Below are 17154 nucleotides of genomic sequence, written 5' to 3' on the forward strand. Positions count from 1 at the left end.
TCAGCCGCAGGGGAGCGCAGGAATAGACGCATTTCATTATTTCAAATGGGGCTGTACTCACACAGGCGCATGTAGGTGCCGAACACAGGAAAAATGCAGCATGTTGCGTCTCAACCTGCGTTCGGCGCCTACATGCGCCTGTGTGAGTACAGCCCCATTTGAAATAATGAAATGCATCTATTCCTGCGCTCCCCTGCGGCTGAACGCCAAAAAACGGAACGCAGGGGAGCGCAGGTAAAAACGCTCATGAGTAAGAGCCATAAGACTAAACCTTTACCTTTTACATCCTGCTGACATTGATTCATATGAATGACAGGCAACTAGTGATTGGCGAATAAACTCGGCAGGCGCAAATTTGCGGGGAATTTCCGTGTTTTCGTCGCTGGCAATGAATCTGCTGCGAAAACGTTGAAAAAATTTGGATGAGCGTCAGAATAGTCACGCACGTAAACATTGTCGTGCATCAAAATTATTTTTACGCCTATTAACGTTAATGCATTTGGCCAAAATAGGTCCGAATTATTAGCTCTGAGGTGAGTTTCTCAACTCTCTTCATGGCAGCAGTGCCCCTGGGCACACTTGAGTTATCCTCCACATATGTTCTTTTTAGTCGGTTTTACAACTGCCCAAACCTAGCCATGTAGCGTGTCCCGTTCAAAAATTTGCGAAACACATTGAAGTCATCGGGTGTCAAAATGATTCAATACGTTTCGCCAAGGGCACCCGGTCAGCTTGGCCCGGCCCTGTTTTGATCTTTTCAATTTTGGAAATAATTCCATGTGTGAGGCTCCCAGATGTTATACCTATATTTGTGAATTTCACAAAGGAATCTCAATCATTTCTTTTTTGTGTACAAACTATAAAAGAGTTAAATACATACCCACATATGTAATTAAAGGCACAAAGTTTGCCCAGGAGCAGTAACCCATAGCAACCAATGAGATGTTTGCTTTTAAACAGATGACCAGTAAATGCTACCAGGTTGCTATGGGTTACTGCACCTGGGCAAACTTAGTGCCTTTAATTACATAACCCCCATAGACCCTACTGAGGGAGGAACTCCACGGTGCGGCTCGAGCCGACATGTCGCCATTTATAGAACAATATTTATCCGGCTGTCAGATGAAAACGTTGCACGCTGTGTTTTTATCCGACAGTCGGATAAATTTAGTTCTTACCTGTGATTTCTCCTTTATCTTCAGAACATTCGACACGTTGCATGCGTTTCTTCGCATGGCGACTTGTTGGCTCGAGCCGCACAGTGGAGTTCCTCCCTTACTGAGAGCAAACAGTTATTGCAGCTAAAAGGCAAGAATCCCAGTATCACCGGAAAGAAAAGGCAGTACAGGTTTTCATACTTAAAATGATCCCACTGATTTTTTTTTAGTTTAACCATTTTAAAATAGAGTTTAAATATGAATAAACATTATTACACTTGAGAAGATGAAGTCAAAGAAATGCTAATCAGTGATGGCAAATGCCACCTAGCCGAGTTGAACAACATATGTTAGAGCTATATATATATATATATATTCAAGAGGGAATTCTGGAAAAAAAATCGATGAGAAGCAGACTGTATATTTAACAGTCAAAAAACAAAAAGCACACAGTGCTTATTCACAATATAATACAATCTTTATCTTGCTAACAATTTCATAAACATAGCAATACTAATAGAAAATACAATCCACTGAAGCAAAAAATGCTTGTTTAAAGGGAGTTCTGTGTGTTGTGAGACCAATTGGAACATCACTAATTAAGCACATTTCATTTTCTTTAAATCATTACTGGTGCATTTAGTAAGCTGCTCTGGATCACCAGCCCCCCCATTTAATTCCAGCCATTAGAAACATTTGAAGCTCATTTCAGCATTCGCAAATTCCTTCATTTGAAAAAAAAAAAAAAGCATATAGAGATGAATAGTATAGGTTGAAAGTTAGTGAGCCATGGCCAATATTGACCAATTAGAGTCATGTTTTCTAACACAGAACCCCGCAATTACGATTACAATTTCCAAAACATCAGTTCAAATGTTTAACAGACATCTGAGAGCACAATTTCTCCTTCAAAACACTGTACAATGTACATATAAGAATAATGTATGATCCATGGGGGAAAATTATACATTACCAGGTTTATCCAATTGATGAGTTCAGGCTCTATATTTGATATGTTCTGTTCCATGAATGCAACTTATCCATCATGTACTACAATGAAAATGTAAAGCCTTTTTGTACAAGTCAAGGCCAAGCCCTCCTGAAGCCACCACTATGATCATCACTCAGCAAGGTGCTGATAAAGAATAATGGAAGTTGTACACCAACATCTGGAAGGCTATTGGCTTGATGTCTCTGCATTAATTTAAATCTAGATCCATTATAAACTTCAATATGGCCTTTTACACATTATCAATGGACACTAAACTTTCCAGTTTCTGGTGGTTACTGAAATCTTGCAAATTCCTTGGATCAATTGTTGACTTTGCCATAAGGGAAATATTGTGTAAAATGGCTCCTTTGCTATTGAAAGGATTAAGGCATTAAATACAAACACACTGGATTATAACAACAAGGAAAATAATATTACAGTGGGCAGTTATTAAAATGGCTGGCATTTCTTCCAAAATATACACATTTTATCTACACATACAGATGCAGCCACTTTGGTTTGTCTGTTTGACACAGAATAACTAAACACAGATATCCCATTTATCTCATTTAACACAGAAAACTGCGTCACAACATCCCATCTAATTAAAGCATTCACCATTGTTCACAATGGTGCTTTGGTATGCTAATGGAAAGGTTAAATGCATTAAATGAGTTAAGATGACTTTAGATAACGCAGTTTCTTCAATTAACCATGAGTCATGACGCATTTATCTCACAAATCCAAGTGGCTTCATCTGTACACTCAGAATTACACTTTTGCTTAATTCTTTATCAGTGGGATATATAACATGTTGGCACAAAAGAGCAAATTTGATAAGCCCCTCTCTCTGTTGGCGCAAAGTCAGTGAGTATTTTCCTCTTTCTTAAAAGACATTGTTGGCTACACAAGGGCAGTCCGGGAGTCAGTCCTCACGATGCTGGCAGAGCTGCTTTTCCTTCTTAGACTGGGAGTGGACAGGGCACTTGTGGACTCATTGGGACAGCCATGTTGCAGCAGAATGTCCACACACTCCTGGCTGTGAGTTTTCTTAGCATACAATATGGCTGTGTGGCTATTGCTGTCTCTTGACTTCACATCAATGCCATACTGTGAAAAGAAAAAGCGGCACAGATCTTTCTTAGTAAGAGACAAGACTAAGAAATACACAAGAAAGCTATTTCACGATTGAAACACTCCGTATCATAACATTCTATGCATTACAAGATACAATAACTCATAAATCAATGTCTTATTTGTGAAAGTCTCTACACTTTGAGGTTAACAGGAAGAACATTTTCTAAAGCGGAATATATGAATTACTATGAGCTAAATACTTTAGATCAGTGATCCCCAACCAGTGGCTCGTGAGTAACATAATGCTCTCCGACCCTTTGGATGTCGGCCTACTTTAGATCAACATTTAAAATGTATATTTTCTATATATAACATTATTTAAGTTATATTTTGATGAGGCCATGTGGCAGGGAACAGTCAAATGAAGAACCTGTGTCGTGGATCTGGATTCCAGAGGGGAAGATAAGAACTGGGGACTAACCTCTTGTGGGTTAAACCTTATAACAGGACAAATATGGAAAAGGTTTTAGGCATAATGATGAAAAGTTTGACCCCACTGGTCTCTTCATGATGAAAATGATTCATATTTGGAATTTTGGATTGTTTGTGGCCCACAAAGCAGTGAATCGTAGGTCAGTGTGCATGCCAAATAAGCTGACAATACTGGTTTAGATGATGCCAGCTTCATTCATTACATTTTAGAAGTAGACACTAGACAGCAGTGAATTCATTTCAAAGTACATCATTCCATTGCTCTTCTCAAACTAAATGTGAATAAGAGTGTGAGAGGTGAAGCCAGGAGTAGAACTAGCTGCAAACAGATAAGGATGTATTCACTTACATACTAAATAGGAAAGTTCTACACGCAAGGGATGTTTATACTGATCAGTATAGATTTTGAAAGTAATTGCTGACTTTTTGTGCCAAATACAACAAGAATTCCATTCATCTAAACTCATAAAATGAAGTATGGAAATTTCCACGCCTTTAATCAATATAGATATCTAAATAAATAATAATCTTAGACACACTTCTTGGTCTCCTGCACATACTGAGGAAGAAAGTGATAGTAAACTACTATTTTTATAGATTAAGACCAGGTTCAGCAAAGTGAGAGCACAACTCACATTCTCTCAACATTTTCCAGCCAGGTACATGACATTGGGGGTTATCTATTAACAAAAATGGAGTGAGTTCTTTTTATTATAAAATCCGAGTTTTTAGTGGAAAAAAACTCACATTTTTCGAGATTTATTTTACCCGAGGATGGAAAAAGTCAGAATCCGAAAATCTGGTATCTCATACCTGCCAAGGTTGAATATAAGTCAATGGGAGAGGATGTCCCTATCCTATTTGGAAGTTGCACTCAAATTAGCCGCAAATCTGACTTTTTCCGACTTTTTGGGTAAAAACATGAAAAAATCGAGCGATTCGAGATTTCACTCGATATTTTCGTATTTGTCCCTGATCCAATTAATCTGGCTTTTTTAATAATAATAAATAAGGTCCAATCTAGTTTGGTCGGACTTTTCTTTATTAAAATTGGATTTGATAAATAAGGCCCTCTATGTGATTAAACCAGTTAAGCTCACCCAGACGAGCAGCTGTGTGATCACAACTTCACCCAGTTCACAGGCCACATGAAGGGCAGTGCGCTTGTCTTTATCTCCAGTGCTTCCGTTTATTTGCTCCTTGTTGCTGTGGGCTAAAAGAAGAAGTACATTGCCGAGGTCTTTCTCTTGTACAGCCTTAAAAAGCTGTTTCACCAAAGGGACCCCTGGACTCTTCAAAGGGGCCAAAAATAATCGCTGCTCATACTTTGCTCTGATCCATGATTCTCTCTCCTCTCTGTGCAAAAGGAAAAAAAAACAAGATTTGGTGAAATCTGTTTCTTCATAAAGGGAAAGACACAGTCTAGTTACAGGTTATAATGCTGCATTCTGTTACCACTGAGACATGGAAATCCATATGTAAAACAGGTGTGTGAAATAATGGTAATGTATATTAGCATATTATACTGGACTGGTGTATGAATATGAGTTTACAGGTATGGGATCCATTATCCATAAACCCGTTATCCAGAAAGCTCTGAATTACAGCTCTGTGGGAGACAGAAAGGCTGTCTCCCACAGACTCCATATATAATAAAATAATCCAAATTTTTTTAAATGATTTTCTTTTTCTCTGTAATAATAAAACAGTAGCTTGTACTTGATACAAACTAAGATATAATTAATCCTTATTGGAATCAAAACCCGCCTATTGGGTTTATTTATGTTTACATGATTTTCTAGTAGAGTTAAGGTATGAAGATCCAAACTACAGAAAGATCTGCTATCCAGAAAACGCCAAGTCCCGAGCATTCTGGATAACAGGTCCCATATCTATACAATACAGACAAAGGGGGTTATTTACTAAACTCCGAATGCAAAAATCACAAAAATTTCGTGATTTTTTTTTTATAAAATCTGACTTAAAAAAATCCTGAATTTATTGGAATTTATTAAACCCGGAGAATGGAAAAGTCAGAATCTGAAAATCCAACATTTCAGACCTGTCAAGGTTGGATATAAGTCATTGGGAGAAGTCCCAATGATTTTTTGATGTGCGCTGGGTTTCGGGCAATACCCCAAAGTTTTCTGAGTTTTCGGGTGAAAATTATGAAAATCGGATGAAAAATCTGAAAAATTCGTGAAAATCGGATTTTTTTCCCACAAAGCAAATTTTCAAAAATGAAATAATAAATGAGCGTAAAAAACCAGAGCAGATTTGATCGGAGATTGTAGCAGAAAATATTAAGATAAATTCGGACTTTGATAATTAACCCCCTAAATGTTAAAATTGGGATAACAAGATTAAGAGAAAATTAGAACTTCTAACTGTTTCTTTATCCTTAGCCATAGTGCACAGTTTATTTATTTTAACTTATGCTTGCTTTGTATTTGAGACTTTTCCATTGTTGTAGGGCTGTATCTGTTGTTTCTGTTTATGATCTTTTGTGGTGGAAGTATCCGACAACCTTGCTAAACTTCTTATATACGGTATACTTAGCTTATTTCTTGACCATAATATATAGAAATGTGTCTGTTTGTTATAAATTTTATATCATGTTATCTATTTGTTTGTTATAAACATAATATAAAAAAATATAAAATATCAATCAATATTGCATTCATTATCTAATAATAATTCATCATTGTATGAAACAAAATGGGAAAACGTTATATTAAACTCGTATTTTATAAACTGAAGACCCATTTTAGGCCTGTCTAGAATATTGACATGAATCAATGGAATGCATACAGTATATATATGCAACAAAAATCAGCTAATTCATTTCCCAATATTAGATTGTGTATCTGTGAAATGTCACTAGCTGTTTGTTGAAACAGATCATCTTTGGGAAACTATAATTCTGTGAACAAATTCTACACTCTCACCTACCTACCTTAATGTATAAACACAATAGCCTCCTAATTTGTCTGCAATTTACAATAAAACCATGTAAGATATGTTTCCAACCATATCTGCTGAAAGCACTCTGGAAAAGCTTCTTATTTTAGTTATGTTTCAGCATGTCAGTAACATATCATTCAGTCATCATTCCAATCCTTTACTGTTAGCATAGCAATAGTTCTATAGATGAGTCAGCCTGCATTCTCTGCTTCTGCTCCGAAGTTGCGCTATGGCGAAGGGACGTAACTACGCTAATTCACTAACTTGCGGATTTTCATGAACGTTAACTCTTGCGCCAGACTTGCCTTCGCCAACTGAGACCAGGCGAAGTGCAATAGAGTAGATAGGGCTTGCTTCAAAAAAAGTTGAAATTTTTTTCTAAGTCCCAAAAAACCCTGTCGTCTTTTCCTTTTTTAAGGGTGATAGGCTGAAAACGATCGTACATTTTTTTGGGGGTACCCTCCTTCTTCCCTACATTTCCTAACATATAGCACCTAAACTATACAGTGGGCACATGTATAGGGCAAAATAACACCTCTATTTTATTTTATGAAGCTTTCCCAGCTTGTGTAGTGTAATATACGTCCATTGTACTTTAACTTGGCACCGTATGCAAATTAGGCATCGCTAGCGCAACTTCGCTTTGCTTGACGAATTAACGATAGAGCAACTTCGCTACCGTTCGCCTCCCTGAGCGCAACTTCGCATTTTTGTGAATTTGCGTAGCGCTGGCGAAACTACGCCTGGCGAAGTGCGGCGGAGTGTGGCGAAGCTATCGCCGGCGGATCTTAGTGAATTTGCCCCTATATAGTTATCACAGATAGAAGAGACCCTTGAAATGTGTGCTTGCATTAACCCACAATATACTGCATTTCTTCTGCTCCATTTCATTTTAAATATAAATCATACCTAAGCTAACCACATAATAGTCTGTTTTTTATTGCAGATTTTGCAGTGTATACCAAGAGAACATGCATACAAACAAATATTTACAGATAACCCATGTTCTTGACATAATTACATTTGTTTATAACAAACAATAAGGACAATGGGTACCTTGAGGAATCAGGCAAAGGTTTGGTCCTTCCATGAGTTGTCATCTCCCATATGCTGTTGGCCATTTCATTACCGATAGAGGTTAGAACAAGGGTGAGCTCCAGGGGCCAGTCATCCAAATCCAGCGATCGAACCCGAGATAAATGAGTACCAAGGTTCCTGTGAATTCCTGAACATTCAATGCAGATCAGGGCACCCAAGTTCAAGCTGGCCCAGGTGGGATCTATGGCATACAGGTAGTATTAGCATTAAACAGAATACTTGCCTGTTATTCAGATAAAAACTGGTTGAACCATCATTGTTATCTCGGTGTACAACATATGGCATAACTTATGTTTTGAAATGTTTCTTGTTGCTATTTTTTTATTGTTGTTATTTTTAAACTATGTTTAATATTAGTAACAGACAGACAGAGCTATTCACGAATTCAATGAATTACGGTTAATTTATTTAAGCCATTGACACCTTTAAAAAAAATGTTGGGCTGGTAGAAAGAGATATGTATATGTAAAGAGTGTGCAGTGTGCAAATTGATCACAACCAAAATCTTTGCTCTTACTTAAACACAGTAAAAAGTTTCCACTTCAGCATCACAACAATCCATGTAATTACTGAATTGCAGCAGGAGGCAATGCTAGGGTTCCAGGATTACTACATGATGCTGTAGTTGTCTCACCTTGATGTCAGGAGGTTTGGCCAAGCAATGCCTCTAGCCACGATCCCGGTACTAGGTCCAAACTAGTGTAGTGTTTTGAACAAATGGCACATTATGTAAAAAACTTACTTGGGGCACCACAATCCACACAAAATGAATTCCCTTTAGCATTCCGAATGGCTTGGATAGCGACCGCTTCACTCTGACTGTCCATTCGAGCCTTAATAAAACAAAAACACACTCAATCAAAAGTGTTTTTAGTTCTTATGACTTTTTCAAGAGGTTTCCTTGTTAGTTTGGGTATGTTCCTTAAAGCTGGCCATAGACGCAAAGATCCGATCGTACGAATCGTGGATTCGTACGATTTTCAGACCATGTGTGGAGAGTCCCGACATTTTTCGTCCGTCGGAGATCGGTCGTTTGGTCGATCGGACAGGTTAGAAAATTTCTGTCACCTGCCGATAATATCTCTGCGTGTATTGCCGATCGTACAATTTTCAGAGGGAGACTGTCACTAGTGTTGTCAGACATAAGTATCGTACGATTGCTGTCAGGGGCAGAACATTGGGTGATCTGTTCTTATTTGATCGGAATGGTAAAGACTTTGATCTGAATGGTTAGTGGAGGGTCGGGAGAAGGGAAAGTCCGATAGTACGTTGATACGTAGGATCGGATCTTTGCGTCTATGGCCAGCTTAAGAGGTCTTCTCACCTTTAGCAACTAAATAGCAGGTAAAAATTACTGGTCAACATGTGGTTACTGTAGGTCACTGAATCTGGGCAAACTTTGCACTTTTTATTACATCTCCCCATTTTTCTTGTAAATAAGATGGCGATTTCAGTCACTTCCTATATTTTAACCCAGGAAAGGGATAGCATGGGAAAGACAGAAAGCAAGGGTAAGGTAATGCTTTAAAAACAAGCCTGATGGGGGAATGTAATTAAAGGTACGTTTGCCAAGGTCAAGTCACCCATACCCATCACGTAGATGTTTGCTTTTAAACAGGTGTAAAGGCATCCGGCTGAGTGGTTGCTGTAGGTTACTAGACCTGTAGCAAACACTTTTTTTTACTTTTGCTCACACTTAGGAAGTAGAAGCCTAACACAAGAAAACTAGAAGTAAGCAGGCCAAGCAACACAGTATTAACATGTATTTAAAAAACACCAACTTATTCCACATTACTGTACAATGGATGGGTGTATACATTGGTTGGAGTAATTTGAAATTAATTATGTATCACCACACGGACACTTTACTTTTATTAGTGGCTGAAGGATATTCCACAACTTTGGACAATTTTTCGTTTGATGGAACAATTTTTTCATTTGCTAATATTATTCACTTTGGAACTATGGCCTTTTTTCACTTTTTAACTCTTTTAAGTTTTCTAAGTAATTATGTTTGCTAATTAGAGCCTAATTTGTAATCCTTTAAATACTGTGCTCATTAACATCCGGTATGCTTGACAAAGGGGTTACGCCCCAAAACGTTGCATCCGCAATAAATGAGCAAAGGTTTTCCCTGCTAGAAATAACCCAAGTTGTGCCAGTGATTTCTAAGCTTTTCTTGTATATATTGGTTGACACATCAATGATTTTTTAATTAGTGGAAGAACCCCATTAAAGTTCGGGGCTATACATTTAAGAACCTCTAGCTGTTAGTGGTAGAGGGAAAACAAATAATGAGAATGTATTTCCTAGTGGTAAGATCTCTTTACAGCTGATGCCCCAAATAACATTCTTATAAATACAGTATAAACTATCTGATTAATGGATACTTTTCACCACTAGAATCATTGGGGCAAATTGAGTAAAGCCAGGCGCAAGTGCGCTACCACTACATTAATTCACTAAAATTCTAAGTTGTGTCTCAGCAGCCGAACGCTGACAAATTTTCACTATCGTTCCAGCGAGCATTTCATAGTGAAGTTTCGCTAGCGTTCATTTCTGCCTAGCGAAACTTCATTAGTGCTCTTATGCTTAAAGGGATACTGTCATGGGAAAAAAAAATTTTTTCAAAATGAATCAGTTCATAGTGCTGCTCCAGCAGAATTCTGCACTGAAATCCATTTCTCAAAGGAGTAAACAGATTTTGTTATATTCAATTTTGAAATCTGACATGGAGCTAGACATTTTGTCAATTTCCCAGCTGCCCCAAGTCATGTGACTTGTGCTCTGATAAACTTCAATCACTCTTTACTGATGTACTGCAAGTTGGAGTGATATCACCCCCCTCCCTTTTCCCCCCAGCAGCCAAACAAAAGAACAATGGGAAGGTAACCAGATAGCAGCTCCCTAACACAAGATAACAGCTGCCTGGTAGATCTAAGAACAACACTCAATAGTAAAAACTGAGACACATTTAGTTACATTGAGAAGGAAAAACAGCAGCCTGCCAGAAAGCATTTCTCTCCTAAAGTGCAGGCACAAGTCACATGATATGGGGCAGCTGGGAAATTGACAAAATGTCTAGCCCCATGTCAGATTTCAAAATTGAATATAAGAAAATCTGTTTGCTCTTTTGAGAAATGGATTTCAGTGCAGAATTCTGCTGGAGCAGCACTATTAACTGATTCATTTTGACAGTATCCCTTTAAGTTGATTTAGGGCAGGTACATATAGGTCATAAGGACGTCTTTATTAGAGATGTTGGTGCAAATGCATGAAAAGGCCACTTTTTACTACAAATGTCCAAGGAACCATAATAAAGACATAAAATATCCTCTAATGCCCTACACATGAGCCCACCCTAAAACAAATGTGGCATGCCCCTCAAATCTAGCAACGGTCTATTTCGCTAGCTCACTGAGATCTCACCTTATTTTTGCTGCTCTCACAGCACTGCAGACTTGCGAGAATCTGACTCTCAATGGCATGTACCCAGGAATCCCTTTCTTCAAAGCTGCTAGTCTCAAAATGCCATGTCTGTCCGGTACTAGCGACAATGATGAATTCAAAGTTCTCTTCTATTGAAACAATGGAGTGATTAGGCACAAGCTATGACAAAGAAGCAGTAGCAGTAATCATAATGGCACATTCTATAACAATACAGCCAAGTGTCTATTACAGCAAATATTACTTGGTTAGACTACAATACTGAATTACATTTCCAATTGTTCAAAAACTAACAAAAAACTGTAACATTTGCAAAGAGAACCTAATCATAAATTCATATGAAACGGATGTTTAAAGTGGCGCACATTCCCCTCAAGTGCCAAACAAACTTGGAAACTTGGAAACAGAGGAGCAAAAACTTGACATACATCTATATCGTAGGACAGATGGGTCAGACCTTCAATTCATTCTTATAATTCTTAGTTTTGCAGATCTGGAATCTAAGCCTACGAAAGTGATGGTAGTGTTGATAAGCAGACATAGTTGAGGTTTGAACTGTTCCAATACCACAACCTAGGGGACATTCAGCAGAAATCCAGTTCTCCCAAGAGTTTAAGGGGGTAAGGATCACTTTATTGATGAAGCCTATTATGTAACCATGAAAGTCATGCAGATAGAACGAGACACATGCAAGCACAAATTCATCGTGTTTTACCTGTCTTATAAATATTTCTCAAGCTACCAAATGTTTTTAACTTCCACATTTTGCGTTTGGCTGTAGGTAGATTCCATATATTGAAGCACAAAAAAGCAAAGGATAAAAAGAAAAGGTTAAAGGAAACATGGAAACGTAGAAATACTGTCAGGCCAAAACCAAAAAAATTTTTCCAATTAAGAGTAAGAATGTAGGATTCTGTATGGAGGTCTTGCAGGAACATAAACGGGGGTATTACGTAGACCTAAAGGGTACTTTATGACCATAGTGCAGTGTGCAAAGTGCAAGATTTGGATGGAAACGGGCATATTTTTTAACCACAATATAGCATTCTCCTCCCCACAATTTCATTATAATTGCAGCCCCGTGGGGAGCTGCATCGAGGTGTCAAAAACAACACAACTGCATGAGTTCTAATACCGGTATCTTAATTTATAAATAATCCATATACACCAAACCCAGGATTTAATTTGGGATTCTGCATTTTCTGACTGAAAACGAATACATAAACCCCTTAAGGTGGCCATACACGGATAGATCCGCTCGTTTGGCGATGTCGCCAAACGAGCGGATCTCCCTCCGATATGCCCACCTTGAGGTGGGCAATATCGGGCTGATCCGATCGTGGGCCCTAGGGCCCAACGATCGGATCCTAGCATTCGCCAAACGGGCGGTCGGATCGCGGGACCGCATCAACGAACAGATGCGGCCGCGATCCGACGGGATTTTTAACCCCATCCGATCGAGATCTGGCCGACTTTCGGCCAGATCTCGATCGGGGAAGCCCGTCGGGGGCCCCCATACACGGGCCAATAAGCTGCCGACACGGTCTGTCGGCAGCTTTTATCGGCCCGTGTATGGCCACCTTTAGTGTTCAAAAAAATGGAATCCAAAACCTTTAAGTCATGTTTATTAGGCTCAGATTCATTTCTAGAAGTTTTCCAAATTTTTTATGAATATCCAGCCAAATAAATAATAATGCATACAGCACATTCCTAGTATCTATAAATCCCAAAAGCAATTTTGAAAGAAAGTGAAAGGCAGAAAAGAAGGCAAAGAGCAAAGTTTATCAAAAGCTTTCTCTGTCCTGCCCAGCACAATGCAATATATTTTTTGTAAGATATAGATAACCCAACTAGGCATTTGCTTTAAGTTTCTAACTTGCAGTGCTCTGTTACTGCAAAATGCATCAGTGTTCTTTAATGAGCCCCAATGATCTCAATAAAACAGTGGCTTGTACTTGATGGTAACTAAGTTGCATGAATCAATATTGCTGGCAAAACAATCCCATTGAGTTTATTTTATGTTTAAATGTTTTTTAGCAGTCTTACGGTGAACTTAGCTAAATTAGGGGGGAAAAAAACCTTATTCAGAAAAGCATTCAGGATATTAGATCCTATACATGTACAAGAAAGCCAGTCCTGCAAAGTTGCTGTTAACTTGCAGTTATAGGCAGACACCCTGTTTTGATATTTAAAGCTAGGTTAGAGACAGCCTTGAAGCTGCCCTATATGTCTGAATGTGCTGGTGTTCACCATTCCATTGGCTACTTCTTCTGTGTGCACAGGCAAGACATACTTTTGTACTATGGAACTCCAGGGTACCAGATTCCACAAAGCCTGCTCATACCCCTTAGACATCATAAACTGCTTCTAACTGGGCACAGATCTTAATAAAAAATGAAAATGAAAAAATAAACCCACAAATAAAATATGGAACTTCTAGTAACAAAGCCACCCTGACTAACAAAGGACACCAAGGTCCAGATATGGGTATATTTTGGTGTAATAATTTTTTATATCTTGAACATCCCATTTGGATTGAACATATTCCAGTCATCTCAATTGTAACACAATCTTTGTGGCAATCACCCGTTTAGCTTCTTAATAAAGCTTTTATTTATAAAGAGCAAAATGCCATACTTTTTTAAAGTCCTGCCAACAGCAAACCAGTTTGGTTTAATAACTGATTCATAAGTGACTTGGCCAATAAAATTGCTATTTCAGGACATAGAACTGGCCTTAGACAATGCCAATGGGGAGCCCCTCAATAATATGGCACATATCACTATTCAGTTTTATACAAACTCATGTCCATTTGTAAGAAAGGTCATGAAATTACAATTCTTGAAAACTCTCTGCACAATGAAACAATATGTTAAAAAAGGAGTCAGCTCAAATAACTGAAATGTATGAAAATTGGGCCAAAATTGTGATTCTAGCATAAAAAAGTGCTCACCGTCTGCCTGTCCAGCGGATCCTTCTGTTTTGGAAGGGGTCATGTTCTTTTTCCTTTTGTTCTTCTTTTTATCACTCATTGGGGAAGAGGGTGGATCTTTGTTGCTGGTGGGGCTGGAAATAACATCCCCAGTGGATCTGCTTTCTGTGTGGGGGGCATGAGAGAGACAAATCAAAATGTAATAACTTACTCAAGCTTCAATTACTTCTATCCATCTGCTCATCTTTATTTTTGTGATGGAAATGGATGACAAGAACTGTGCATAACTGCTTATTAGTAACAACATTATACAAAACCAAATAGCAAACTGGGAGATGAATCATTGCAATTAAACAAAATGAAAAGAATCCATTATCCATTCCATTTGGAAGCACGTGAAGACAACATACAATGCTGCAAATTTAATTATCTTTCTCAAAGCTATTGGCGATGTGCATTAATCCTGCAAAAAGTCAACTCTGCTCAAAGAAATCAATTCAGTCATAAATTATCATTGAGGCTTAATGGCACAGAAGCAAAACTTTTTCTTATAAATACAAAAAAACAACAACATTGTATTCCAGCGTATTAACTAGAATACAGATACATTGAATCTGGTTATAAGTGGCTATAAGGGCGCAATATAAAGTTACATTAACACTTGGAATCTAGAGTGCAATGGAAACAACAGCTTTGTGTTGTATGCATGCATGTCTTTTTTTTATAGCGAATATATGTAGTGTATATATATATATATATATATATATATATATATATATATATATATATATAACCAATTCTGGAAGTGATATACGGCCAACTTTAATTGTGCAACAGATGGAGCAATTAAGGCTGAGCCAGAGCTGACCTTAATAGGGTGAATCTCCAGTTTGTGTCCCACTTCAGGACTATCCAACCTACAACCTACAACAGTTGTCAGGTGTTAAGTACAGGATTTTCTTGCACCTTGTGGCCCCCTGGCATGCATGACATGGCACTAATGTATTCCAAGCAAGGTTAAGATATTTGTGTTCCATTCTAGGAGTGCAAACTGCTGCATCATCAAACTCAACCTGCAGGGTGGTGTGCAAAGTGCAAACAATAGGGCACTTAAGGCCTTTTTTTCCACTTTTCATCTTGTCTCCAGTTTTGTAAATGAGTCCCATGATCTTACAACTCATCAGAGAATCACCAGATACAATTTGCTCCAAACACAGTCTTGTTTCTTCACAAGCAATTGCCATTTACTTACTTGTTGATTGCACCTTGTTACTTGGAGTATTGCCCCCCGGAGAGCTGCTGACATCTTTTAACAAGCCGTTGACGCTATTGGATGGGCCGCAGGCAGACATGGCTATAGGAGGCCTCTTACCAGGGACCTTCACTGTAGTTCGCAATAGATCCATCTCCTTCCCATGTGTACTATGTAAGTAATCCTTTAAACAGAATTGCAGTGCAATTTATATATTTCAGTCAGGGCCCTTCTGTAACTATTTAGCTCAATCTATGTACTAAAGTTAGAGTTGCCACCTGGTCTGTATTTTATTGGCCCCCTATGTCATAGTGTGGTAATTATTAACTTAGCTCAATCAACGTTTGAGATAAAAATTGAACTTCTATCTCCATGAAAAATAATATATTTTTTGCCTGCAGAATGTGATTTTTGTATATTTATCACTTTTTTATTGTAGCATCTCAACAATGTTTTCTTACTGCTTTAGAGACATTCAAAGACATTCAAACTAATTAATATGTGTTTAAATGAAAATATCCCATTCCATCACTCCATGTACTCTATAATTCTTTACTTAAAGGAGAAGGAAAGCTCCAAGACAGTTTATTGCCAACAGATTAGCCACAATAGTGCAAGCTAGAATGCTATATTTACTCTGCAGAATACTTTACCATACCTGAGTAAACAGCTGTAGACACTGTCTCTGGTTGTTTAGGATAGAAGCTGCCATATAAGCTTGGTGTGACATCACTTCCTGCCTGAGTCTCTCCCTGCTCACTTACAGCTCTGAGCTCAGATTACAGCAGGGATGGGAGGAAGGAGGGGGAGAGGAGCAAACTGAGCATGCTCAAGCCCTGCCCTGGAGGTTTATGCTGAAAACAGGAAGTCTGATACAGAATACCATGTGTACACAATAGAATGAGAGAAATGCTGTGTTTCTTTTGACAGAGGACTCAGAGCAGCATTACTTTGAGGGTTTACTGGTATATTTATATAGGCCTTTCTGATAAAGCTTACTTAATTTTAGCCTTTCCTTCTCCTTTAATGCTTTACCAGGGACAGTACAAACTCATTTTCAGCATAAGCAAAATGAACAGAACTTATGCTGAAATACATAAATTCTATTCATTTAATTCAAAAAATCCATACTTTTTATATTATGTTTATTATAAAGCAGCAAGGAAACAGTTTTGCTGACACATTTACTACCTTCCCTGTAATTAGATGAGTCAGTTAAATGGGTGATTCACCTTTAAATTAACCAGTGTGGTATAGACATTCCTACAATTTGCAACTAGGCGAGCAACTAGAGACACCTGCAAAAAGTCAGACGTTTACCAGGAACTCACATTAATGGTGGGATGGTAGAGCAAGACCCCATTGCTTGTCAGGGTAACATACTTCTTCTTCCATTCTTTATTCAGAGAGTTGCCACTGCGTTTCAATAAGAAGCTCTGAAAGGAAAAGCCACATTTAGAAACCTTTCATTGGTTAGATATGCAAATGTTTCTTTAAAAACGGACAGTAATTCATGTCCTTAGTTTGGAATGTGAACCCAATGGTATTGTTAAGCAAAATAAAGTATAGTTAGCAGATCCAGTTAAAGCTAACATATCTACGGGATCTATTATCTAGAACGCATGTAGCTTGGGTTTTTCTGGATGAGCGGCCACTAAACATTTAAATACTTATACTCAATGGGACTGTTTTGCCACCCACATGATTTATGAAGATTAGTTCCAATAATGTATGATGTACAAGG

The 17154-nt window shown here is 38.1% G+C and overlaps 1 protein-coding gene across 2 annotated transcripts in view; it reads right to left on the reverse strand.

The window, feature by feature from the left end:
- Positions 1-2830: 2830 nt before the first annotated feature.
- LOC108709870 (arf-GAP with GTPase, ANK repeat and PH domain-containing protein 2) overlaps positions 2831-17154 on the reverse strand; it is a 98319-nt gene continuing 83995 nt past the window's right edge. The window contains exons 10-18 of one of the 2 annotated variants that reach the window (XM_018250096.2): positions 16742-16846; positions 15411-15594; positions 14180-14323; positions 11942-12001; positions 11209-11357; positions 8522-8612; positions 7738-7960; positions 4818-5073; positions 2831-3258 (exon numbers count right to left, since the gene is read on the reverse strand). In XM_018250096.2, coding sequence (XP_018105585.1) covers positions 3052-3258; positions 4818-5073; positions 7738-7960; positions 8522-8612; positions 11209-11357; positions 11942-12001; positions 14180-14323; positions 15411-15594; positions 16742-16846 — 1419 coding nt within the window. In that variant the 3' untranslated portion in view covers positions 2831-3051. The remainder of the gene's footprint in view (positions 3259-4817; positions 5074-7737; positions 7961-8521; positions 8613-11208; positions 11358-11941; positions 12002-14179; positions 14324-15410; positions 15595-16741; positions 16847-17154) is intronic. The other variant, XM_041584436.1, reaches the window with a different exon arrangement.

Source organism: Xenopus laevis, chromosome 2S, assembly GCF_017654675.1.
Source record: "Xenopus laevis strain J_2021 chromosome 2S, Xenopus_laevis_v10.1, whole genome shotgun sequence".
NCBI classification, from domain to species: domain Eukaryota; kingdom Metazoa; phylum Chordata; class Amphibia; order Anura; family Pipidae; genus Xenopus; species Xenopus laevis.